This window comes from Vidua macroura, chromosome 9 (genome assembly GCF_024509145.1).
Source record: "Vidua macroura isolate BioBank_ID:100142 chromosome 9, ASM2450914v1, whole genome shotgun sequence".
In the NCBI taxonomy this organism is placed as follows: Eukaryota; Metazoa; Chordata; class Aves; order Passeriformes; family Viduidae; genus Vidua; species Vidua macroura.
In genome coordinates, this window is record NC_071579.1 from 14,324,335 (window position 1) to 14,349,289 (window position 24,955).

The following is a 24,955-nucleotide window of genomic DNA, read 5'->3' on the forward strand; positions in this document are numbered from 1 at the left end:
AAGAATGAACACTTTGGTATTTGTGAAAGCCTGAGTAGTGTTTGAAAAAGCACCTGTCCCTGTGCATGTGCATGGAACTGAGAGGTAGCTGGCACACAGATGAAAATCAAAACGAAGATCTTCACCAACAGCAGTTTTCATAAGTAGAGTATCAATTACTGTAAAAATTAACTTTAATTTTTTTTCTCACCCCAATGACATTCAGTAGGAGCAAGAGCCATGAAATCTAAGTAGTAAGACTGAAACTCCTCAGGTTTGCCCATCAATCTAATTCTTGTGTAGCTGGGTATCAGGGCTGTGCCTTTGTGCTCACCAATCTGCCACCACTGGGGGCTGCAGCAACTCTCAATCCAGCCAACTGCAGAGACAAAATCGTGGACAATTTAAACAAAGAGCTAACATGAGATAAAGTGGTTGAATGAATTCTTAGCCACCTTCACAGCTAAGTGTTTGACTAATTAGTACAGGGACTATCTTGGAAGGAATTTTGGACCGTCCTGAAGGCTTCCACAGGCAGATCCTGCAATGCCCAGAACAATTTATGTGTTTCAATGTGTTGATTATAAGCTGGGCAGGAAATCTGAACCTTCTAGGAATTCCTCAGTTGGTTCACCTTAGAAAATTGATCAAAATGTATACAAATACTCATTAGCCCACATGCTCTAAGCTCTCCTGCATTCTATTTGTGCAGAACATTTGCCCTCCTGACAAATAGATATTGATGATAAATAGATAGATATGATACAAATGGGAGATAGAAATGTCAGTAATTCAGAGGAAAGTATCAGCATTATTGATTTTTCTTTCTCTTCATTAAAATGTCATCATCTTCATTGTTCTCCATTATCTCTATGAAGACTACATAGATTTAGCACAAAAAAAAATGATTTATTACCATGGAGATTTTCTTCACAGCACAGTGACCTTATTTCCTTTTTCCTTGACTAATTCAATGTTCCACAGACACATTCTCTATTTACCTTCTCACAAGCCACTACATTTTTACCATACTCAGGAGCATAAGTGCTACTGAAAGTTCTAGTGATCTTTATTTGAATTTTACTAGATTTCTTTTTTTTAAGTTTAGAGCATATCTTACATCTCCTGATTTATTGGTAAGCACTTTTTCATTGATATAGGTGAACCTCACCCACAAATGGAAAAAGACTAATGAAATAGAATATGCCATTTGTGTTTCTAGATAAATTCTAAGGGAAACCTGTGATGAAATAGAGAGCTAGTAATCATATGGTAGTGCCTTATATCTGCTTGGAACTTGTATAACACACTGTCTTTCACAAAAATGCTAGAAGATGGACATACAAATGGCAACCATGGATAATAGAAGTAGCAAAAGAGTGAGATTAGGGAACTCCATTTCAGAACTAAGGAATTTGAGTTAATTTTTCTGGCTGTGAAATGCAGTATTAAATAAATCCCTTGAAGTCATATTCAAGCTATGAGCGCAAGTACTTCCCCCTCTGTTTCCTACTAAATTGGAAGTGATCTAGGCATCTTTTTGCATTGAAAGTTGTGAAAGTTTCCCAGAGCTCATTGCTGATGTTACATTGCAAGAGGATGTCTCCTTGTGCATCTGAAGTACCTGAGTCAGTAGATAGGCCTAGAAATTGCCCATAGAATTGCTTTCTAGGCCCTATGCAGAGCAGTGACTACATTTTTGTAAAAATATTCTGCTGTTGTGGCCCTGGCCTTGCTGCCCAATTCCCACCCCCATTACAGGAGCTAAGAGTTGGTTGTTTTGGGGTTACAGTCATAGTGACAGGTTGATGGTTGTTCTCGATGTCTTAAAGGTCTCTTCCAAACTAAATGATTCTATGATTCTGTGAAAACCCTGCCCTAGAAACACGAGAGCAATTGTCTCATGTTGAGGAGAGGTATAAATTCAGTGAGTTTTCATCCAAATAGGATCAGACACACTGAGAGCAGGTTTGCATCAACTGTACTAAGTGAGGACGTTCAGCCTGCAGCTGCCAAGTGTGAAGCTCACCCTTGGCTCACATGCTGCCATCGTTCAGAGCTGCTGCTGCTCAGCCAAATGCTCTTGTCCAGAGCTCCTCCTGGAGGTGTGTGCTTGTCTCTTCCCAAACCAGCACAGCTGTGAATATGATGCTCTAGCCTGGCAGTGAGGCAGACTGGTGATGATATGTGCCAGGGGTAGGCTTGTCTGGAGAGGGATCCTGTAGGTTGTTGTTAGGCATGCCCCCAGAACAGCAGCTCGAGGGAGACAGGCTGCCTAATGCATACAGTGGGGTACTGCCAGAGAAAATGTTTCATAGGCTGCCTAGTAACTACTAACATAAAAAGACTTCTTATCACTAAAACAGAACTAGTTCCTTATTGAGAGATATTTATAGGGATGCTTGTAACATTTCAGCCATGATCTCACAGATGGCTTCTTGATGTCTCATTCAGGCTCACTCATCTCTCTCCAAACTCATAGCAGCAACCTCTGGAAAGGCAATTTCATGTATTATGTATGCTTATCCTGTGTAAAGAGTGTTCCAGGCTCTGACCAGTGCCTACCTCAATGCTATGAAAAAAAAATCTGGGATACATTTCAGGCTATAGGGTTCATCCCCATTTGAGTGCACTGAGAGCTTTTGACACTGGCCAACAAACATCTGCAGTACTTACACAACATTAACAAAAACATACTGCTCCTTTGGTGCTATTCTGGAGAAGATGGATCTTAGACCCTTTTTATTCTTGAGCTAATGGCTGAAGAGCTGACACATATTGGTCCTTAATTCTCAGAGCTTGTTCCCTTTATTTCAATGTATTGTTAGCACTCAATAAATAATAAATAAGTGCTATGTTGGTGTTTCTTTAATGAACTGAGCTTATAGTCCCAATGTGCAGCAGCTGTGCATGCACATCTCCATGTGCAGTATTAATGGTTGTATTATGTAACTGTATAATGGATTGTCAAGGAGTCTCTGGGACTCTTGCCTGAGAGAGGATTTGAAGGGAATGTGAACAGCAGAGTTTGGCCCTGGATTCATAAAAGTGAATTGATCAACAGTAGAGCAACATTTTCTATTTACTTGATAAATAAGTTCAGCCTCTAACAATCTGAGAGAAATTTCAAGAACATATGCCATATTTGCTTGCTTATGAAGCACTTTTTTCCCTTGCTTTGGATAAACACAAGCTGAATGAAGATAATTGCAGCTGTGTTTTATAGCACCGAAGACAGGGCTAAAAATGCCCAGAGTGACAGGGTCACAGCTAAAATTGTCCCAGCTCCCAGTGAGACCTGTCTGGTACATGCTTAAGCCCCACAGAACTGAGCAATCGCTCTGCTTCACATTGCTACTGACTCCCTCACAGGAGGAGGGATGCACAGTGTCAGGCTCCTCCAGCCACCTTCATGAGGGGAGAAGAGCATCAGAGATGGTCAGTGCATTGCTGGGAGCCAGGCTGTACACACAGAGCATTTTGGTTTTTTGATATTGCTTGGAAGCATCTGCTTTCTCTTCTATTTAGCCTGCTCACTCCTGGACTGCTGAGCCCCAAGCCCTGTGTGAAATATGCACATGCACAGGCAGGGCATGAGAGGGAGGAAGAGTCAGCTGCAGTTTACTAAAGCATCAGAGGAAGAAAAGGAATCAAAGATGAATTTGGGAGGCCATGGAAGAGAGAGAGAAGGAGATGCAAGATGCTGAAAAATGTGCTACATGCAAGAAATAGAATGAAGTAAAGGGAGTATGTGGAAAGATTAAGGAGAAACTGAAGGGAGAACACAGGGACACCAGAAGGAGAGAGCATAAAAAATGGGTAAATGGTGAGACATAAATAAAGAACAGTGAGGGAACAGCCGGGAAAAGCAGAAGAGAGCTAATGGACTATTTCAGTATCTTTTGGGAAGAGCCTAGAGAGAAGCTTTTAAAGTAGAGTTTTAAAAATTAAATAATCAGAGAAATAGTGGTTATATTGGTTATATGGGGAGTTTTTAAGGAAGAAGAGAGCAATCTAGAGGGACTACCCAGCATTTAGAAATTTTCTAATTCTTGAAGATTCTAACTTCTCCAGAGACTTTAGTCAATTTACGATATCAGTCATGGGCTGTTTCCTAGTATCATTACATCCACAGTACTTTTTTCTGTAGCAGAGATTAGTAGTGAAGGTTTTTCTTTCAAGCAGTTATTGCTTTTTTTGCTTTAAGTTTAACAACAGATCCTAATTTTCTTGCAAGGGAATAGGAAAAGTTTTGTAGGTGCAGTGCTGAGAATAAAGATTCTGTGGATCCTTAAGAACCAAAGACCCACTGTACTGAGGTTGCACAACACAACTTCACAGCTTGGCACTTCCTTCTAGTCCTCTGTTCCTATGTTTCTGTAGAAGTCTGATAGATTAAAATTTAAATTTTGAAAACCTTTAAGCTTCAATTAATGCCTCTTCACCAAAGTCCTCATGTTTATACTTTAAGAACATGCTTAAGTTTCTTTGAAGTCAATAGAATTAGAAAAGCTCTGCCAAAAAGAGATAAAGGATTTGTTTTGTTGATGTATGCAGGCATATAATTAGTGAAATTTTAAGTACAAATCTTAATATAGATACTATTATTTGGAATAAAAATGGCTATAATCTATGTAAAGAACTAGTAAAATCTAAACTAACTTGAAGATCTTTCAGACTGGAATAAAGAAGTGCACATGACCAATCCTCTTCCCTGATGTAATGCTCACCACTCCTTATTTTGGTACAAACATGTGTTTTACATAAGTCTTTTCTAGTTTGCTGTCAGCACATTATTATAAACAAGGCCAGCCTCTGACAGATGGACACAATATCCTGTGTTTCCTTCACAGGTGAACATGATTTTGAACAGCAGGTGCCAGCCTCAGAGAAGCCACGTGATGTTGCCATGCTCCATATTAGCTGAGGTAGGAAAATATAGTAGATACATCGCTAAGTTCTTGGGTGTATTTTTTAGTAAAATACTCTCAGCAACTGTTTATGTTTATGGGCTGCTCTCTGCTAGCAATCACTTATGGCAGCTGGGAACAAAATTCCTGTCCCTATAATATTCTTTCATGAGAGGGAATGGAGTCCCTATGCCTGCAATTAAATTTTAAGTAATTGTGATGTTCTGAAGTGCCAGAATACAGGGAAGTGAAGTACCTCTGACCTTGACCCATAATTTTGGTGATTAAATCTTAATAATATTCTCTAACTCTGCAATTATTTTTGTTCTTAAAGCACTTTACATTTGAAAGTTGCATATCTTGGGGAGTCCAATAAAATATTGCTATGAAGGTGAATGTAACTCTCCATAGCCAGGTTTTACAGGGTAACTCAGTTTAGAATAGTTGTGCTTATTTATATTGGCAGAGGTTTTGTTCCTGTTTATTTTAAGCCATTTCTATGTCCAAAACATTTGGATCACACAAAAATTCCAGCAACATTTTTCTTATCTTTTAGGGCATACTAATTATAAAGAAAAATACTGATTGTTCTTCTCAGGTTGCCAGCTGACTTGGTATGGGGGAGCCTGAGGGAAAGGAATAAGCTGTATTTTCAGCACAGTCTTTCCTGATCTGCATGTGCACACTGGTACCATTGGATTCTGTGGACTGCAGACCAGAGTGGAACCTCTTCAGATAAACATTGCTTAGGCTGAGTGAGAGTGGGGCATTTGCATTCAATTTTCTGCTCAGCCACAGACTCATGCACCGTCCTGAACACCCACTTGGGCCTTCCTGCAGAGGCTATTCAGCATTGTTATCCTTGCATTTCAGGCATCAGCTGTTCTAGGGAATTCAGTGGTGCTTAGTGTTAGACTTCACAAGAAAAACTTGAGGCGTTTTAAGATTTCCCCATGAATCTAATTACTAGTCTCTGCATCTTGGTACTCATCTCCTTACCTCATACTGGTACTGAGAAAGCAGTGCTTTGGTTCCTGTGGGATGCACAGATCCTTCTGTGATACATTTAGAGTTGTCTGATAAATGGAGAGTGGGGGATGTCATGAATTGAGGGAGAATACAGCAGCAGAAGTTTTTTATGGTATAACCATTATGACTTAAATGACCTTTCCTGCAGAAATTCTCATCCTCAGTGGAGTCATGGAGCCTTTTTGCCTTTTGAATTAAGGTGTTTAAGGTTTTTTTATCAGCACATTTTGGAAGTTATTTCTGTGTGGATAGAAAATTGCTTCATTGTCTGGTGTTATTTCTGTCACATAATTTCAGCAAGTTTTGTAACTTGGCAATTTATGTTCACTGTTTCAAGTCATGTTTGTGATCCATTGTGACACAAATCACTGCAGATCCACTGGCTTTTCTTGCTTGTGCAATGTCACACTGAGACAGCAGCAAGACTCATGGCCTCTGTGTCATCACATCTAATAGCATTAGGGGATCAAAAACTCCAATGATGTGATGTCATGATGCTATTATAGAAGTTTGCCATGAAATTAATTAGGGAAATCATAAAGAACAGCTAGACCTATAGATGGGCATAGGGAAATGTGATTTCTCTTCCTGAATGTTGGGGGGAAATAGTTAGCCTTGTGCCAAATCTGGCATAATTTGGAAAATCGGAATAAGATTTCTACACCCACATTTAATAAGATACCCAGGTGGGAAACAACAAATATGTTGTAGCAGATTGTATTCTACAATCACTTGCTATTATCATTGTTCTCTAGGAGCAAAAGGTGATCCAAAGCTTGTATCAGCTGCAGTTCAGATATTAGAAAAAAGTTTTTTACAGAAAGAGTGATCAAGTCTGGTATGGTCTGTCAGGGGAGGTGGTGGACTCACCATCCCTGGATGTGTTTAAAAAAAGATTGGATGTGGCACTTGGTGCCAAGGTTTAGTTGAGGTGTTAGGGCATGGGTTGGACTCGATGATCTTGGAGGTCTCTTCCAACCTGGTGATTCTGTGATTCTTTTTTTAAAGCAGCTAGATAGGACAAGTATGCAGAATTTGCACATCCAGGTTTAGGTATTTGGGTGATTAAAAGGTCTGTGAGCTTTCTCAGCCTTCCTTTAAAAGCCTCATTATGTCCTTCCTATCATTAAAATGGAATAGCAGCTATGAGGTGCCAGTGGCAGCAGTGGTTGCTCATTTGGTGATGATTGCTTGGAGGGACCCAATGTGTTTGCAGTTTATAACACTGGGCTATCTGTCGGAGAAACTGTTTATTTGCACAGGCACACTAAATGGCTACTAAGTGTGTGGCATTGCCAGCCTGCAGACTTGAACAAATATTTCAAGTATTTGTTTTGCATGGAACCCAGTATAAATGTGCTTTTCTGAAAGTCTGCTGGTCTTTATTGGCTTGACAATCAGAGTATTTGAGCAGGTGTAAGTGGGGTGCAGGATATGACACTGCACTGTACACAAAGTCCCAGCTTGCTTCTCAGGGAAGTGTGTCTGAGATGCTGTTGCTCTCCGTGCCACTGATGTCCTGGCAGCACTTTCTCCCGAGCTCTCCAGCAGGGGCTAAAGAGAGGCTTAGCCCTCAGCCAGGGCTTGGCCTGGGACTCATGGCTGGAGCTGAGCAGGGCCAGCACAGCGTGGGCCACTGAAAGCTGTATGATGGCTAGTAAGTACTTCAGCCAGCAAGAGATGTGAAAGTGCTTGTTGGAAGTTACAGCAGGGAATAGTTACATACAGGTTAGTCAAATTCTATTTCACTCTCCTCAGAAAAATATTACTTTTTCATGAGTAGCCTGCAGGTTAAGAGTAAAAAAAAAAAAAAAAAAAAAAAGGTGGACATCAGAGTGATTTACAGTAGAGGAATACTGAGAGTAGCTCTCTCTTGCAACAAGGCAGAAGTAGGTTTACTGCACTTCTTAGAGCTTGCTCACAAGCATAGCTCATCTGCTAAGCAATGATGTTATAACAGGTAGATCTACTTTCTGTGCTCTTGCTCTTTTTAAGAATATTTAGTGAAAATTTTTCCTAATTAATTTCTAACCTTGTGAGATCTAAGCAGATGTACAGAAACTTTCAGGGATAAGAAAACCAGGATCTCTGTTTGCTTGATTCTTCTTGTGATACTAAGCTTTATACCTTTCAGAAAGTCAGCTTTTCTCCACTAAATAGCCTTGTAAATTACTACTCACAATATTTCCAAATATTTCTATCATATTTAATTCACAAATGGTAGAAAAGTTGCACCTGGGTATTCTGTCTTCTGTTGCAGATTCTTTCATTAATTAATTCAAAGAAATGAACCCCATTTAATCTGTTGATCCTAGTGGATAGAACTAGAAGTTCATGAGAATATTGACTTCTGTGAACCTCACATATGTCATCAACCACGTATCTAAATTTTGTGAAAAATTTATGTTAATGTGCAAGGAACTTCTGAATTCTTAGCAGAGAGCCATGGACTGTGCTTAAATACTGACAGGCTTTGTCCTTTTTAGGGTTTTTTGAGGGGGATATGTTTTGTAGCAATACGGCAATATCTTATTTTCATGCTTTTCAGGAGATGCTGACTGACATTACACTCTGCAGAGTTCTTTATGCAATTTACTCTCCACTGAACTGAGATTTTTTTATAGCTGAGAATCAAGATGACTCAGACAATTTAGAGCTGATTCAACAGCAGAAGGTCAATCTTAGTTTCTCCTTTACCCTTTGGATTCTAAGGATTTATTTTCTGCCTAAGAAAGACATAATTTATAATCTCTCTCTTGTGCAATTTTTCTTATCCTACAATTTTCTTCTCCTTTTTTTTTTTTCTTTGTTTCCAATATCTAAGTTGCTTTTCAACAGTCTTAAGAACTGTGCAGTAAGCCTGCTAGTGCAGGATGCTCAAACTAGTTACGTGAATTTGTGGTGATACTGGAAAGCCAACAGTGAGTATTTCTCATCACCTATCAAAATAGCCAGCCTTCAAAATATCAACTTTTCAAATGATCTCTATTTGAATTTATAACTCTGAAAATATATTTTTTCTTTCAATCTAGATTTTTAATTTTTTAAAAATAGACCTTAAAGATACTGCACTGAAGTGAAACACTAGATATGTGTACTGGAATCTGCTCTTATATTAATAAAGTATGGTTTCTGCTTCTACTAAGTCTTTTCTGGGTGTTCATTTATTTGTGTATTTATTTCCATTCCTAGGCTTGTAATTCCCTTTTAGTGTGGAGTAAGAATTGCCTTTTTCATCAATGTGACATGAACAAGGCAGTACAATTCTGAAATGCTATGCAGATTTATTTCTAATAATACCATTACATATTGTTGATTTTGTCCCATGATTTAGCCCTTAAAGCTTTGCATAACAATTTGAATGCAAAATGTAGATCATAAAAGGAATTACAGAAAAAATAAATATTATTATAATAGCAGATCTTCCGTAAGAATAATAAAAATATTAACAATAATTCCAAAATATATTCTGTTTTATTAGGCAGTTTTATTAAGTATGTTGCAAAAAAAATCAATTTCAAAACAATGTAGTGCTTTAAATACCGTAGATAATTGTAAAATACCAGGACAGGATCAAATATATACAATTTATATACAAATAAATACAAATCTTGGATGGAATTGAAGTTATACAGAGATTCAATAGAAGATAAATAAGTAAATAAACTGTAACAGAGAACTCCATAGCATTCAGTGACTTTGACTGTCTTTGTTTTAGAGTTGCTCCTTCAATTAGAAGTAGCCCTTTGGCTCATTTTGACTTAGGGAAAATATACTTTTGACTGTCCTGCATATTTCTTAGGGCATCTGGCACAAAGAAGTTGCTTAGGGAAATGCATGAGTTTTGAACTAGGACGTGAATTGCTTAGGCAGTGTTTGTCATTACATTTGTCCAGGATGTTAGAGAGATCATCTTACAAGACAGCTCAGTGACTGACTGTCCTCTTAACCCCATTCCACAACAGGAAAAAAAATACTGTTCATTTTAAAATCTTGCTGAATTTGATGTATCAATTGTCTGTCAAGGAGCATGGAGGGAAACTATGTGAGAGTTTCCCATTCTAGTAGATTCTTCTTTTCTTTTGTGAACATAGCCAAGTTTACCAACCCAGATTCTAGTCTTTGTGAAACTTATTGCCATATATTGATAAGCCTACATTTACTGTGTTGGTCCTCTAAGGGACTTTTGGATTGAAATTACCTTTCATGAAGCAATTCCTCCACAATTCTTTTCAGTTGCTAATTTCTATTATTCATTTTAGAAATGCTTTACAATGAAAAATATATGTGCTATAATACAGATCTCTTCTGTCACTGCTAGAAAGGAATAGCCTGCTGTTAGAAACAGGGGAGGCTCTGGTTTATCTGTGTAGTATTTAACTTGCAGGAACTGCAACACATTTTATTTGACAATGCCCTGAGAAATTAAACTTCCAGGCATATCTAACAGAATGATAAACATTCAAAGAGAAGAGGATTTCAACATTAATCATTCACTGAGAGCAATGCAACTGAGAGAGACCAAGCTGATGCTGATGAAAAGCACTAACGGTGCTAATGAAAGTTTTCAATGTCTTCTACTGACAAGGCAGGCATTGGAAAGCTTCTGCTGCTTTGAAATGGATAAAGCATAGTAATTCCATAAATGTTCTTTATTTGTAGTTTTCCTAATAAATTTCTGAGCTTAGCTCTCATAAGTAACAGTAACACCCTAGTAAGCATTTGAACCTTAGCAGGCTGTTAAAGACTTGTATAACAGAGACCCAGATGTCTGAAATGTTCTGTGTGCAAGAGCTGTGTTGGTCACCCCAGGCAGTGCAGGAAGAGCCACCTCCCCCTCTCTGCTCATCTTCCCCTGCTGGCACTGACTGACTGGGGTAACCTATACAAGAAGCGGGTACCATTTCCCCTGCTGTTCATAGTGCCTCTTTTATTTATAAGAAATAGATCAAAGCGCAAAAAGGCAAGAAGAGAAAGTGTCAAGGACAGTAGGATCCAGGTCAGCTATACTCTGATGGAAACTAATTAATGAATGTTTTTTTTTTTTTCTGGAATTGACTCAAAGCCCAAAGAAGTTCCCAGGCTTTTTGCTCTTTGCTATAATGCAATGACTTTTTCAGCACTGACCATGACAAATGCAGGGAGAAGAAAATCCCTGGTAGCCAGTGAATGCTCTGTGGTTTATCTTTCCTGCTGGCTGTCCTAGAAGGGAGGGCACAGTGCTTTGTGTACCTATAGGACATGAACATGTAGTTGAACTTTCCTTTCTCTGGGGGATATTTTTAGACAGTGGAAATCTTTTTTAAGAATTTGTGTAGCATAACTACCCCAATTCTTAAAACAGTTATTTAAAACATCCACACTGGTGGTATTTTTCTTGAAAACTGAAATGAAAATATTGTGTAGAAGTATCTATTAATTGCATAAAACTAGTGAGATTCAGTTACTGGTGCAGAATTAAATTGCTGTGCATCAACAGCAATGAAAAGATCTCCATCCAAGATTTTTTCTATCTTTGGGGAAGATTATATGATAAAATCTGCTCTGCATCCCCATTTACATTATCCTTATTTCCGGAGCTGCTAGTTGCAATGTTATTGTAAATTGAGCTATAAATTGGAGAGTGCATGATTAAAACCTGTCTGGATGACATGCATTGTTTAAAGTTGTATATAATACAACATACCTGGCTTTCCCTAAGTTTACTGTTGACTTTGGCTGTGTAATTAGTGCCAAGGTCAGTTGGGAAAAATCTGATATTTTTCTCATTTCTATGGGTTTACTTTTCTTTTCTTTTTTTTTGTTTTTGCTAGCTGAAAGTTTAATTGCTCTAATGGAATGAAGTACTGGACATTAGGATGCCTAATAAGCTAAATAATTTGCTTAAATCCAATTTGGATGCTGTCTAGTCACTGTAGAAGCAGCATTCAGCATGTTAGGTACTGGCATTGCTATATGAAAAAAACTTTAATGCCATAAAAATTATGGCATTACCACTTCCTCTGGTAGTTGTATCTTTTTAGCAACTGTCCACTCAATTTCCCAAACGTTATTTTTTGTGCCAGCTTAGGGAAAATAGGAATCTGCAGCCCTTATGTTCTGTTCTCAGGTCTCCTACTGATTTTAATTTCTCTAAATCAGCAGAAATCCTATAGGAAGGGGGAGAAAGACAAAACATTAATAATATTTTAATGCCTTTCTATTTCGGAACTAGTTGTACCACATTTACAGCTTTACCACATAGCAGTCACTTCAAAGTAAATGAGCCTTATATGCCTCTAAAAATGCTAGTTTCTGGCAATATGAAGAGTGTAAAAACTGCATGATGCTTTAAGGGCATAAAAGTAGTCATTAGGCAGTCATAATAGAAATGATATATGAATTTTAGTTCTGGTAGATATTGTTTAATCTTTTGCCAAAATAAATCCTGAAGACATTTCATGTTCCTTGGTTCTGTCCCAGTGATTCAGCCTTCTTCCCCCTCTATCACCTGCCAGGCCTGTGCAGAGTCAGGCAGCCTGTGCAGACTCAAACTCTCCTCACACTGTCCTGTTGTCATGTTGGACATCAGTTACCTGCAAGAGTTGTTGAGCTGCTACCTTTTGCTCTGGAAGGAACCTCCAGAATCCCCCACTTATTGCATTTTCCCATAAGAAACCTGTAATTTCAGCTTCTGATGTTCTTGCCAACTTTGCAAATTCACCCTTGCACAAATCCCTTGCTCCCCATCTTTCCATTTCTATTGCTTTTCCCACATAATCACTTGCCACTTCTTTCTTTTCATGCAGTCAGTTGCCTGTAGTTAAGCTGGCCAGCTGGGTGAATAAGGCACTGAATGAGGAAGGATTTTCAGCAGCAGTTATAAAAGTAAAAGCAGTGATAAAAGTAAAGAGTTGTGTATTAACCAAGCAAGCATATATTTTGTTACATAATAATTTGACAGTGTTCCCTATTATATCAGTGCTAGACATATTCTAATCTAATAATTTTCTTATCCTTTAGCCTAACAATTTGTTAAACAGAATATTTTTAAATGAGGAGAGCAATCTTATGTAAGTTAATTTAGCAGGGCTTGAAAGCTTTGGTTATTAATAATTCACGGTGCCAAGTTACCACAAAGAATCTTCAAAAGCTGGTTTAACTTATTATTTTATTATTATTATGTCTCTTTAGTTTTCCAACTGTTACTTTCAGTTCAGGCTTCACTTCTGAAAGCTGCAAAGGCTGTTGCCTTCTCTCAGAAGTGACTTTTTGATGCTTTAGTTACTTCCTTGCTGCCTTCATGAGTCTTTTGCTAATGCTTGACAGCTTGACAGTACAGTTTTTGCCTGGAAGGTAATTATGATGTAAAATTATGGTTAAGTCAAAGGCACAATCTCTTAGATTATATTTTTGAGAACCAATCCTGTAACAGGTTTTATGTAGCACCTTATTGGATACATACACATAAATATATAGATATATACACACAGAGTACTGTCTCTTTAGAAAGTGGAAAATTAAGAGATCTCTTTCTTGCTACTGCTTTAGGTAAGTGGATGGGCAGTTTCAATTTGTATCAATTAAGGAATTTAGAGGAATTTTATTCTTACATATTAATTACAATAATCAAGTGAATTACAATAATTTCAGTGAACCACCATTAGAACAGATTGTAACCATTAAGATTAAAGACAGCAAATGTCTGGCTTGGAGTAAATCAAATATAATTCACAGAACCAGAGAAAATTTTAGGTTCAGAGCAGGGCTGACCTCACTTTTTGGTAAGGTTCCTCAGAGCCTTGTAAATGAAGTTTTGAATACATCTCCAAGGGCAGAAAATACCTTGATAGGAGGGAAGTATCTGAATAATGATTGATGGAAATGAATGCTTCCTGCAGCAATTGTTTTGTAGGAATCCAGTCACACAACTTTCAGTGTGAGCATGCCTAATGCCTTAAAAATTTTTGTCTTTTTAGTCCTGCTCTGAGCTTAGCCTTGTAGCCAAAAAGGATAGTGTAGAAGAGATATCTGCAGAACGTGGGAGTTTCTTAAAGTGCAGAGGTGTCTGCCCTGCAGGGGCCATAAAAAGTGTGCAGGAAATTCCTGTGAGGTGTATCCTCAGTGGCCTGGTGATGGTGTCATTCATGGCAGAATCCCAGGGCTTACAAATGCTTTGTGTCTTTGTAGCTGATTTTTGTCACTTGGGTTTTCTGCTTTCTTGAGTTTTCTGTCTTTGCTGCATCCTTATGAACAAGCTACAAAAGAAAGGGCATTTTTCAGAGGCACGTTTGAAAACATGAATGTAACATGAATGTCTTATGAATGGCTTGGTGTCAAATGAAATGTATGATACACATTTCTTTTATCTCCATGGATCATGAATGCAGAGGGATACACAAGGGTGCCAAAGAGCAGGTCTGATGAGTATGATAAACTGGAGTTAAGTATTTTTAATACTAAATTTTTTCAAAGTAATCTAAGAAAATAATCAGCTCTATTGCTAGTTTTCTTCAACAATTACCTGGTAGCAATGGATACTGTTTGTAATTCTGTTTGAGAAATTCTGCAGGCTTCAGTTGTTGTTTTTTTTTTTTTTCCTTCATTGAACTGCTGCCTATGTATCCTGAACTTGCTCTTTCTATGCTTTTCAATGTAATTTTATGAAGTAACAGATAATGTTCAACTCAGGAATGGGATTTCAGGTGTAATGCTAATGAGAAATGTCTGGTATAATTTGTAAGAACATAAGTAGTTCTATGGCACAACTGTATGTGAGCTTCCCCAGCAGAAACTGTTACAGAGGAAGTGTGGGACTCCTGCCAGCATGAGCAGCATACATTAAACTACAACCAGAGCTGGAAGCATTCCGTGACTTTGGTGCATAATTTATTATATTAGTCCATTTGTCTTTCCCTTCTGAAAGAAAGCCAATAAGTGGGTTAATTTAATCTTACGTCCAGATTTGTGCTTGGAAGTGAAGTCTTGTATCCTTCCCTGTCCAAGATACAGCTGCTAGGGGCCAAGCTGGGCTAAGGGAAGAGGGAACTCTGCAAGTTTTACTCTGTAACTGCCACTGGGGAATCATCAGACATGAAAGGAAGACCTTACAATTCCATGCAGAGTCCCATGCCAAAGCTACAGTCTAATTTCTTTACATGCTTTTGGACGGTTTTATGGTTCCCCTCCTTAATATCACAAAATATTTTATTCTCCGCTCATGGATTTAGCAAAAGATGATGATAGCAAGTATGCAGAACTCACAATTAGTCGTAATTCTGTTAAAGTGTGGAACTTAAAAATGAGAGGGTGGATTCATCCAGGTAGAGACCATCCACCCTGGCCACTAAAACAGCCAGCCTGTGAGTAGACAAGGACTGATTCATCACACAAGTTTTCCTGCAAATGAACAAGGTCTCCTTCAGTTAAAACAGAAGTTTAGCTCCATCTTTCTGGTAACTTTAGCTGTTGTTCATAGGTCCTTGAGCAATGTCTCTATAGGATCTGTAAAAACACTGGGGACTTCTAGGGTCCATCTTCTATAGGCAGTTCCACTGGGGGTGAGAGCATAACGTACCCCAAAAAGGTCTTGATGAGCTTGCCATTTCCTTCCTTCACACTTCTGGATTTTCTGCTTGATGAGAGTTTTATACTGACAACATAGAACCTTGAGGAGTGGGCAAACATTTCAGTTTCAGTGTATCCCCTTAATAGCAGTACAAATCTTTAACCAATAAATTATCTTAATTAGTCTGACTATTTATAATAAAAACGTACAAAGGAGAAGGCAAACTACAGTGCACAAAACTGTCATATTCAAATGAGTGAAATTAATTCAGTAATATGGAAAGAGAGTTTTTGAACTGGTCTGTAAAACCTTCAGGCATTGTTCAAATGTCTGAACTAATTTTAGATTATGTACAAAATCAGCTGTACGAATACATATAGTGTCCTACACAGGGTAGGTCTGTGTGATTTTTCTTTTTTACCCACTTGAATACTGCACCATGAATAGGCTAGTGCTATGTCAAATACTGTGCAGTAATCTGCTGTGTCAATCTTTCAAGGTATCATTAATTACCTTGGAAGTGGCTTTCTTTCGTTACAAGAAATTATAAGAATTCTGTGTGAATGAGTTGAGGTAGCTTATTTACATATTCTGAGGCTAGTCATATGATTTTTATTGAGCCAATTATGCCAAAGATTGCCAAGTTTACAGTCAGTTTTTATAGCATTGCAGTTACCAAAAATGCATCTATCAATGAAAATAAATTTGTAGCTGTGGTAATAATTTTCTGAGTGGTAGGCTTTTTCCTAAATTTATCTTAGGAAAGATTAAATAATTATTATTTGAGCTTTCAAGTACCAGTGATTTCTTTCATTTCACACTGACAAAAATGTATCTGTGTTTTTTTATTATAATTAGTGGTAGATATGCTAACACAGGCTTTAATTCTGAGACTGTACAGGCCTTAGGTACATGGTGTCCCTCTGGTATCCCAAGTTTCTGTTTTAACCTATGAAGAACTATACTTCTTAATTTGCATAGAGAAAGCAGTTTTTTAAAGATTAATTATATTACTGATGTAAACACTGACTAGGCAACTAATGTGCTGTGACTGCTGCTCATTATATCAAACTCAATCATTTCATTGCTGCCTTATCCTCCTCCTCATTTGTTTCATCTCCATCTGCTCACTCTCTCATATTACTTGCACTGCATAATATGAGGTACCCAAGCTTACTGGGACAAAATATTGTTTTCTATGAAAAATATGGTCCAGCTCTACATAATACTGTGATAAAAATACAATAGCAATGCTTATGCTGCTACTAATTTGACCATTTTTCTCCCTGTTTGAGTCTTGGAAAGTATCATTCCTATTTTGGAGCTAGTTTATCTATGTGTCAGTGAGTTAAGAGTAGAACTGATGACATCTCACTACAGCTCTTTAAAAGAAGGGTGCTAGTCTAAGCTAGTCATCAAAGCTTCTGTCATTACTCTTACAAGTGGTATCATAAGAGGCTGGTATTTCTTAGGATGCAATGAATGACATTTTCAGAAGATTATTCATCCTGCCCTAATTTCAGTAGAGCTTAGTCATGTAATGGAGTTGTCTCTGTAAACTGCATACTAAGACCATAGGAAAAACTTGAATTTGATGCCTAACTTGTTTTAATCATACTGCAAGTGTTCTGGGTGAGACCCCATTTCTGATTCTGGGCTGATGCTGCTCCAGCTGCTAGGAAATTATTTTTATCTTGCATTATCATGGTCCTACAAGCACAAATTTTAGCAATAAATGTCCTGAGTTTTAGGACTTATGTCACAGCATATCATTAAACAATTTACTCTATCAATTAAAAAGTCCTTTTAGTTGTCTCTTAAAAATATCTGTAGAGATTATAGTTCATTCTGTCTTTTCCCCACTGTTGTGCCATCAACACAGATGCAATATTCCTTTCAGAAAGGGCTGGGTTAGTGTATTAGTGCAGCAGTGTGGAGATCTAGCAGTAAAACAGTCATGGGGCTTCAAGCAGCTGACACTCTGATAAAGCATGAAAGAGGTAAACAGGAAAGACAAAAATAGTGGGATGATTTGCTATCAATTCTTATTTTCCTTCCTATTGAGAAGGCTTTGCTGGGTTGGCTCTGTTTCTTTACTGCTATTTGCCAGAGCAATGTTTTATAACTAGAAAGTACAATAAGCAGTGGTGATGTAAGCATATGAAAGGTTAGTGAATTTGGTTTGGAATTGGAAATACCTCTTTGTAATAAAGGTCATGATTTCAAAGCATTGCAAACTAGTGTGTCTAAGGTTTCTCTTTGTCTGCCCTGCTCTACATTGTGTCTCCTGAGCTGAAAATTCACTTAAAAATAGGTAGCAAATGAAAAGAACAAGATAAACCTATGAGGAACATCAGGGAAACTCTTGCTCTGAGATCAGTGGCACTATTCCCAAAGAAGTTAATTTCAAAACAAGTCTGTCAGTTATCTGAGTTTCAGCTGACAATTTAATGTATGAGTAGCCTTCTGAAACAAAAATTGTGAGTTCTGGGCTTTTCTCTGCCGTTCTTCTGTCGTACATATCACTGTTGTTGCAGGATATATTTAGCTGGTTGCATTAGTCACTGGAGATTGTGTTCTTATGCTTCTGTATGTTTGATTTAATATATGTTTGCATATTCAACTGTGCAGGCAATAAACATCATGTTCATTATAATAAAAAGCTATCTCTGCTTTTACTTGATCAGCTAACTGTGGTACATTGGTACATCTATAAACAGAAGTTGGTTTGTGATAGCAAAATGCAAGATTATTTTATCAGCTGATTTCTGGAAAAAGATTGATTTTCCTCAATGCAAATTTTGAAAGATATATGCCACCAGCATTTCTATGGGGCATGCCCTCAAACAGAACTGAAGACTGAGTCTTGTGCTCATTGCAGTCTGGCTGTTGACTTTTGTCTTTGGATCAGGCTATACATCCTAACAATGAGGGTGTCTGTATGCAATTTCTGCGATTATGATTTTTATGTGTATGGTAATGTGTATTAGACTGTGCTGAAGAAATGGGGAAAATAGAATTTGTACTAGGCAGAATTCACCACAAGATGTCTCATGTCTCACTACAGATTTTTCACAAAGGTAGGGAGCTATCCAGCTAAGTCTGGTGAGTGCAGTGCAAATTACATGATTCAGATTCTTCTGGAGACTGTGTTAAAAGCACATAAAAATAGACTGGATGTGGAATCCAGACATGACGAGTGTGTTCTTCAAGGGTTGATTAAAAATAAATGCATGGAGACTAACATCACTGAATACTGAAAAAATTCTCAAGAAAGGGAGGAAAATGAACAGTTAAAGCCAAAGTACAGCATTAGAAGAATGATTATAAAACGGGGTGATCTAATTTAATTTGTTATTTCTTACCACCTTTACTATGTAAGATAAGTGGACTCTATGGCTGAAGTGTCCATTAAGAGTGTTTTCCATCCTTGTAACATCGGGATGGGGTGTGTACCTTTAAGTAACAGACTAGAGCCCACACATGCGTGAATCTGTACAAGCCTTGGGCACAGTTGTCTATTCTTATGTGTATTGCTGTATATGTATTTTTAAATAGAACTCTTTTGTGTTCCTATGTGTATGACTTCTCTCAGCACTGGTGCAGACTCTCCTCTTACTCTAGGATGTTACTTGAGTGAGGATAGATTCAAGGCCAGCTACCAATTTTCTTTATAGCTGTTAAAAGCTTTAAGTGTTGATTGTTTTCATAGCTATCCATATACATAAGACTATGTATTTCAATTCCAGGTTTTGGAAGGACTAGGGGGTCACAGTGGGTAGTTGTGGGACTGTAGGGATCTTCTACTGTGGCCAGAAATGAGCCAGAGCACAAGTTGATTGTATAAGTCAAATATATTTCACATATCCGATCACTCAAACAAGCAGATATGCTCAGGATAAATACTATGTATTGACAAATTTTTTAATATAAATAAATACACTAAACTTATGGGGTTGGGGTATGTTGAGGAATCTAATTTTAAACTTTATGATAGACCCTTTTGTTAACGTGTAACTACAATGTATCTCCAAAACTGCTGCCATAAAAGTGTCTGGCAAACCATAGAGCAAAAATGAATTATTTTCTTGTAAAATCACAGAATCACACAAGAATACATGGAGGTGTTTAAGGAAAGACTGGATGTGGAATTCAGTGCCAGGGTCTAGCTGCCGCAGTGGTGTTAGACCATAGGTTGGATTCAATGATTTCAGGAGTCCCTTCCAGCCTAAGTGATGCTGTGCTTCTGTGATTCCATGTTGAGATCTTTCCCACTCGGCCAATAGTGGCGATCAGTGTGCCTGCTCCGTGCGGGGACGGGACGGGACGGGACGGGGTGCACCTGCGGGAGCTCCCCGGCCCCGTGCACGCCCGTCGTACAGGTGTGTGCGTCGGTGCAGAGAGGGACCCGCGGCGGCTCCCGCCCCGCAGGAGCCGGGGGAGAAAGCGCGGAGGGTTCCTTTACTAATCACGGCCGCGGAGCTGTGCCGCGGGAGCCGTGCGGGGGTCGAGCAATTCCCTTCACCGCCGGGTCCGGCGCGGCCGCTGCTCCCGGGGCGGGGCGGGGCGGGGCCGCCCCTGCCGCTGCCGCCACGCTCCGCCCGCCCGCCGCACGAGCCGGTGCCCGCGCTGGAGCCGCTGCCGGAGCGGCGGGCCGGGCCCCCGCTGCCCTGCCCCGCTGCCCTCTCCTGCCCTGGCCGCGCTCCCCGCCGGGCTGACCGCGCTCCCGGGCGCCGCTGAGCCGCCCCCGCCCGCGGTGGATGCCGCCGGGGAGCGGGCGGAGCGCGCCGCCGGGGAGAGGGGCTGCCGCGGCCGCCGGAGCCCACGTACATGCGAGTGCCCTCTCCGCTCACCAGCATGCTTTACTTCCAGATGGTGATCATGGCAGGGACCGTGATGCTGGCTTATTACTTCGAGTACACGGACACCTTCACCGTCAACGTGCAAGGCTTCTTCTGCTACGAGGGCGCGTACCGAAAGCCCTACCCGGGCCCGGAGGACCGCAGCGCCGTGCCGCCGGTGCTCCTCTACTCGCTGACGGCAGGCGTGCCCGTGCTGGTGGTAAGCAGGGGCCGCCCGTGCCCGCACTCCGCTGACTCGCTGGGCTGGAGCGGGCCGGGGCGGGCCGCGGGTCCCGGCCGGAGCAGTGCCGCCGGCGGGCGGCTGCGGGCCGGGCCCGGCGGGCGGGGACCCTCCGCGTTCCCGGGACTGCGGCCCGGCCCCGGCGGGCAGCGCTGCCGGCCCCAGCCCCTGCCCCGCCGTGCCCACCGCGCCTCTCAAGTTTATTTTTAGCTCCGGTTTATGTAACTGCCAGTGCCTGTATTTCCAGCCCCGTGCGACTCCTTTTGGTAAAAAATTACCTTTTTCGAAACGCGCGTCGCTTGCACATAGATGGGCAACCTGAGGAAAACCCCGTTTTTAGCACCCACTTACTGATGTGTCATCCGGTACTAATTAGAAAATCTCTCTGTCAGGTTTGTTTTCTAAAAGTCAACTGGTACGTGCAAGGAGCAGGGAGCAGTTTTACTTGATTTAGTTGTCTCCATATGTCACAGTTACTGATGTGTGTGCAAACGAAATCTGTGTCTCTAATTGAACATGATCTTCCGTCAATCAGTTTTAAACAGGTGTGTCTAAAAAGTGGTTTATTTAATCAATTTTCTATGGGGATCTTTTTTTTTAAGAAAACAGCTAAGAGAAAGCTTTTTGGAAAAGCAGTGAGATTCCTTTCAAGCTGTTGAAGATACTCTTTGTGTTGTCAGATAACGAGGGCATTAGCATCATTCAGTGATCCCTCACCATACTGAGGAGGAAAGACCTAGAGGGGAACGTTTGACTATTGGGGATGGATTATATATAGATTTACCAGGTGCATGCACAGTTACACATACAGAAAGCCCTTGTAAATAGTTGATTTTAATAAACTGTAAGCATTAGAATAATGAATGCAATAAGAAGAGGCCTTTTAAGATAGTAATTATTTTTTATCACAATAATTCTCTTTCAGGAAAATGTAACAAAATAGGAGTAGAAAAAGCCTCATCGGGGTACAGCTATGGTAATCCCAGACACAATTTCTGCTTTTGTAGCATCATGAGATCTCAGATGGTATCAAATATAAAACCTTATGGTCAGGATCAGCCTTAGTATTGAGACTTGCTTCTCTTTTTAATTTTATTTTTTTTACTCCTAAAGAATTCAAACTCTTCATTTGGCAAAACCTGTTATGTAGCATTTTGGCTTCGTTTGGTTCCTTCGATTTGAATATCAGTTACTTGACCACTTTATTTACCTGCTTGTTCTTTTGAACCCCTAAATACTGTTGAGATTCTAAAAGGGAGTTTTTGTTGGGGTTTTCTTTTGGTGATGTTTCTCTGATGTTGCCATGTGATGTTTGTTTTGCTTTTAATTCTATTTCTTTTGTTTGCCTCAGGAAGTTATAAAGGCTATGTCAGATATTCATGTTGAGCATCTCTTTTTCCTAATATGTGTCAGCAAGATGGATTGGTAGTTTCCATTCATTTCCTAGGTGCTGGATGATTACGTCAGAGCAATCTCCATGACATTTTGGGTTGGCAGTCTTGTAATTAGCCTTGCTAAAAAGCTAATAATAGAATTTAATGATATTTAACTGTATTTCATCTCCCAGTCACCAGTCTTTTGGGCAGATGGCATGCTTTGGGACATCAGGGCATGGAAAACACATTGTAGATGCCTGTGTTTCACTTTTTTAGAAAGTATTTTTATTTCATTTTATTAAACAAAACATTCAGCTCCTGGGAGTCTCATGAATTCAAAAGCATTAAGTCTAATAATTTAATTTTATTAAATAGATGGATTTTTCAGATTTTGCACAGAGTTCTGTTCTGATTTGCCTTGAGCAATGCTCTTGGACTTAGTGTTTACTTGGGATGGCACTTACTGAGTTGTGCAGAACATGTACATTGCCTTTGCTTGTTCTTTTCATTGAATGGAGTGGTGAAAGTAAGATTTCTTCACCAAAACAACTTGTATGTTCAGTTGTAGTAGGTTTCAGATATTAGGTTCTCTTCTATTTCATTTATTTCTTGTCTATAACATTTTGGACATACATGTTCTGTGTAATTTTGTTCCTGTAGATGAAATACTAGAATGAATCATGTAACATAGCCCTATTTTGGTCTGTAAAGTCTACATGCAAATGTAGACTAGTGAAGGAAATAGATTTCTGTGAATGCAATTTCACGTTTTTTCCCCACAATGAGTATTGTCCTGGAACATAGGATATTAAATACTATAATTTATGAGGGGTTTTTTTTAAATCCTTTTTTTTTTTCCTGCTTGTTTGGGGAATGGGATTAATGCTATTTCTGAAGTTTTGAGGTAGAGCAACAGAATCTTTACTTTACTTTAGTGTTCACAGCAACTGAGGTTTTTTTGAGTGATTGGACTTGTTAAATTGGAACCATAAATTACTTCAAAATAAGCCAGGTTATCTTAATGTGACTCAATTAATGGCTCCATTGCATTGAGCTTAAATGAAGTTGCTCAAAAATCATAAAAATAAGTTTTTCTAGTGATTTTCCTTTCTTCATGCCTCCTAGTAGAAAACTAAAAAGGTAAAGTGCTGGTAGCAGGACCTGTCTTGATGAGCATCTCATCAGCAGCAGGTCTGTGGCTGCTGTGAGGCTGTCCCGTGGCTGCTCATCCAAAACCCCTGTGCCACATCAGGCCATAGGGTTGGGCTGAGTGCTCACAGGGCAGCCACAGGCATGTGCTGAGACCTAAATAACAACCTGTGTCAGCTGACAGGGATGTACTGTGAGCACTGTGTTCATCCTGGATATTTTCTGGTTAATGGTGCTTCCTGCTCGTACATTCCTACAGCCCTGGTGCAGCATTGCTGCCAGGCTTTCATTCCTGAGTCAATCTGCTTCCTCAGCCCATCTGCCCCCATGCCATCCAGGGACAGATGCAGCTGGCTGGCAAGGCACAGGTGCTCAGGAGTGTGATCTGAGAAGTGCAGTCCCAGGGCAGAAGCAGAGACTGCTTGATCTACTGGAATGCTTGACTTTTTGATGGGATTTTGGCTTTTTTGTTTGGGCTTTTTTTTGTGTGTGGGGGTTTTTTTCCTTGTTTTGTTCTGTTGATTTTTGTTTGTTTTGATTTTGATTTTTTATTTTGTTTGTTTTAGTTTGTGGTTTGTTTTTTTTTTTTTGTTATTGAGGATTTTCTTTTTTTTTTTTTTTGTGATTGTTTTTTTTTTTTTTAATTTTTATCTTTGAGTCAAGTGCTCTGATATGGGAAAGGGAAACAGACTGAAGGAAAGGGAAAGAAGTTTTGTGCTTTGTACTTGGGACTTACTGGGTTTGTATATCTACAGTCTTTGGTAAAGTAATTACCATGTATTTACCAAATATTTGGTCAGCTGTGACTTGGTGGGCAGCTGGACTGGATGATTATTGTATGTCTCTCCCAGCTGAACTACTCTATTCCAAATATCTCATAGGTTTTGTAGGATCTAGTAAGGAGTCAAATTGTGCTATTTACTTTGATTGTAACAAATTTATTGTCTGCTAAGATGTCTCTGCTTAAAGCCCCTGCAGAGTTGCCTGGAGAAGCTGTGGCAGCCTGGTCCCTGGCAGGTTCAAGGCCAGGCTGCATGGGCTTTGAGCAGCCTGGCCTATGGAAGGGGTCTCTGCCCATGGTGGGTGGGCTGGAACTATCTCAGAATCTCAGAATAATGAGATAAGCTTTAAGATCCCCTCCGACCCAAACCATTCTATGATTCACAGGTATTGCAGCAGCTGTAGGAAACTTGTAGAGGAATCCAGCAACCTTGCTGTAGGATGAGAAGAGCTGTTCTGGATTTTTTTTTTCCAGCTGGTTTCCTAGCTTTTATGTAGGTTCCATGAAATGAAGATATATTATAATGTTGGTTTTCTCTGGATTAGCTCTAAAGGGTGTAAGCACTGTTTCTTATCTGCCAAATCTGTACTTCATGAGTTCTTCCATTGGAGAATTTTGAAGGCTCAAACACTTGTTTTTGTTTAGTCTTTTTTTTTTTAAAAAGTGCTGAAAACAACTGCAGCTTAACATATAATAAAATATATGGTCCCTTCCAGTGTCAGACTTCTATTTGTTGAAGGTCTCCTAGGTCATACTTTTAGGCACAGGTAATGACTTGAATGAATAGATGAGTTTGCATAAAGAGCATCAGGCACACAAGCAGTAAAATCTTTTAAAAATTGTGGATGAGGTGGAAATTGCAATCAGAAGAGTGGAAAAGTCCTAAGTGTGGTATTCTGTGTGGGAAAACTGAGACTTGGGCAAAGGCAGTGCCTCTGTGGGCTCCCCTTTTCCCCTTTGTGACTCAGATTTGGAAGAGTACTGTTGACTCTGTGCTCCCATCTTTTTACTGTCCATAGCACTAATACCCTGACATCTCTGGTATACTGAGGAATTCTCAATACATGGTTTATATTTTTTTATTTTTTGTTTTTTTTTTTTT

At 39.4% G+C, this 24,955-nt stretch overlaps 1 protein-coding gene across 4 annotated transcripts in view; it reads left to right on the forward strand.

Annotated features, from left to right (window-relative positions):
* PLPPR5 (phospholipid phosphatase related 5) overlaps positions 1 to 24,955 on the forward strand; it is a 119,871-nt gene that overhangs the window by 54,338 nt on the left and 40,578 nt on the right. For 2 of the 4 annotated variants that reach the window (XM_053985271.1, XM_053985270.1), the window contains 2 exons: positions 4,833 to 4,907; positions 20,338 to 20,526. In XM_053985271.1, coding sequence (XP_053841246.1) covers positions 4,833 to 4,907; positions 20,338 to 20,526 — 264 coding nt within the window. Of the gene's footprint in view, positions 1 to 4,832; positions 4,908 to 20,189; positions 20,527 to 24,955 lie in introns of those variants that run through there. The other 2 variants (XM_053985273.1, XM_053985272.1) reach the window with 2 other exon arrangements.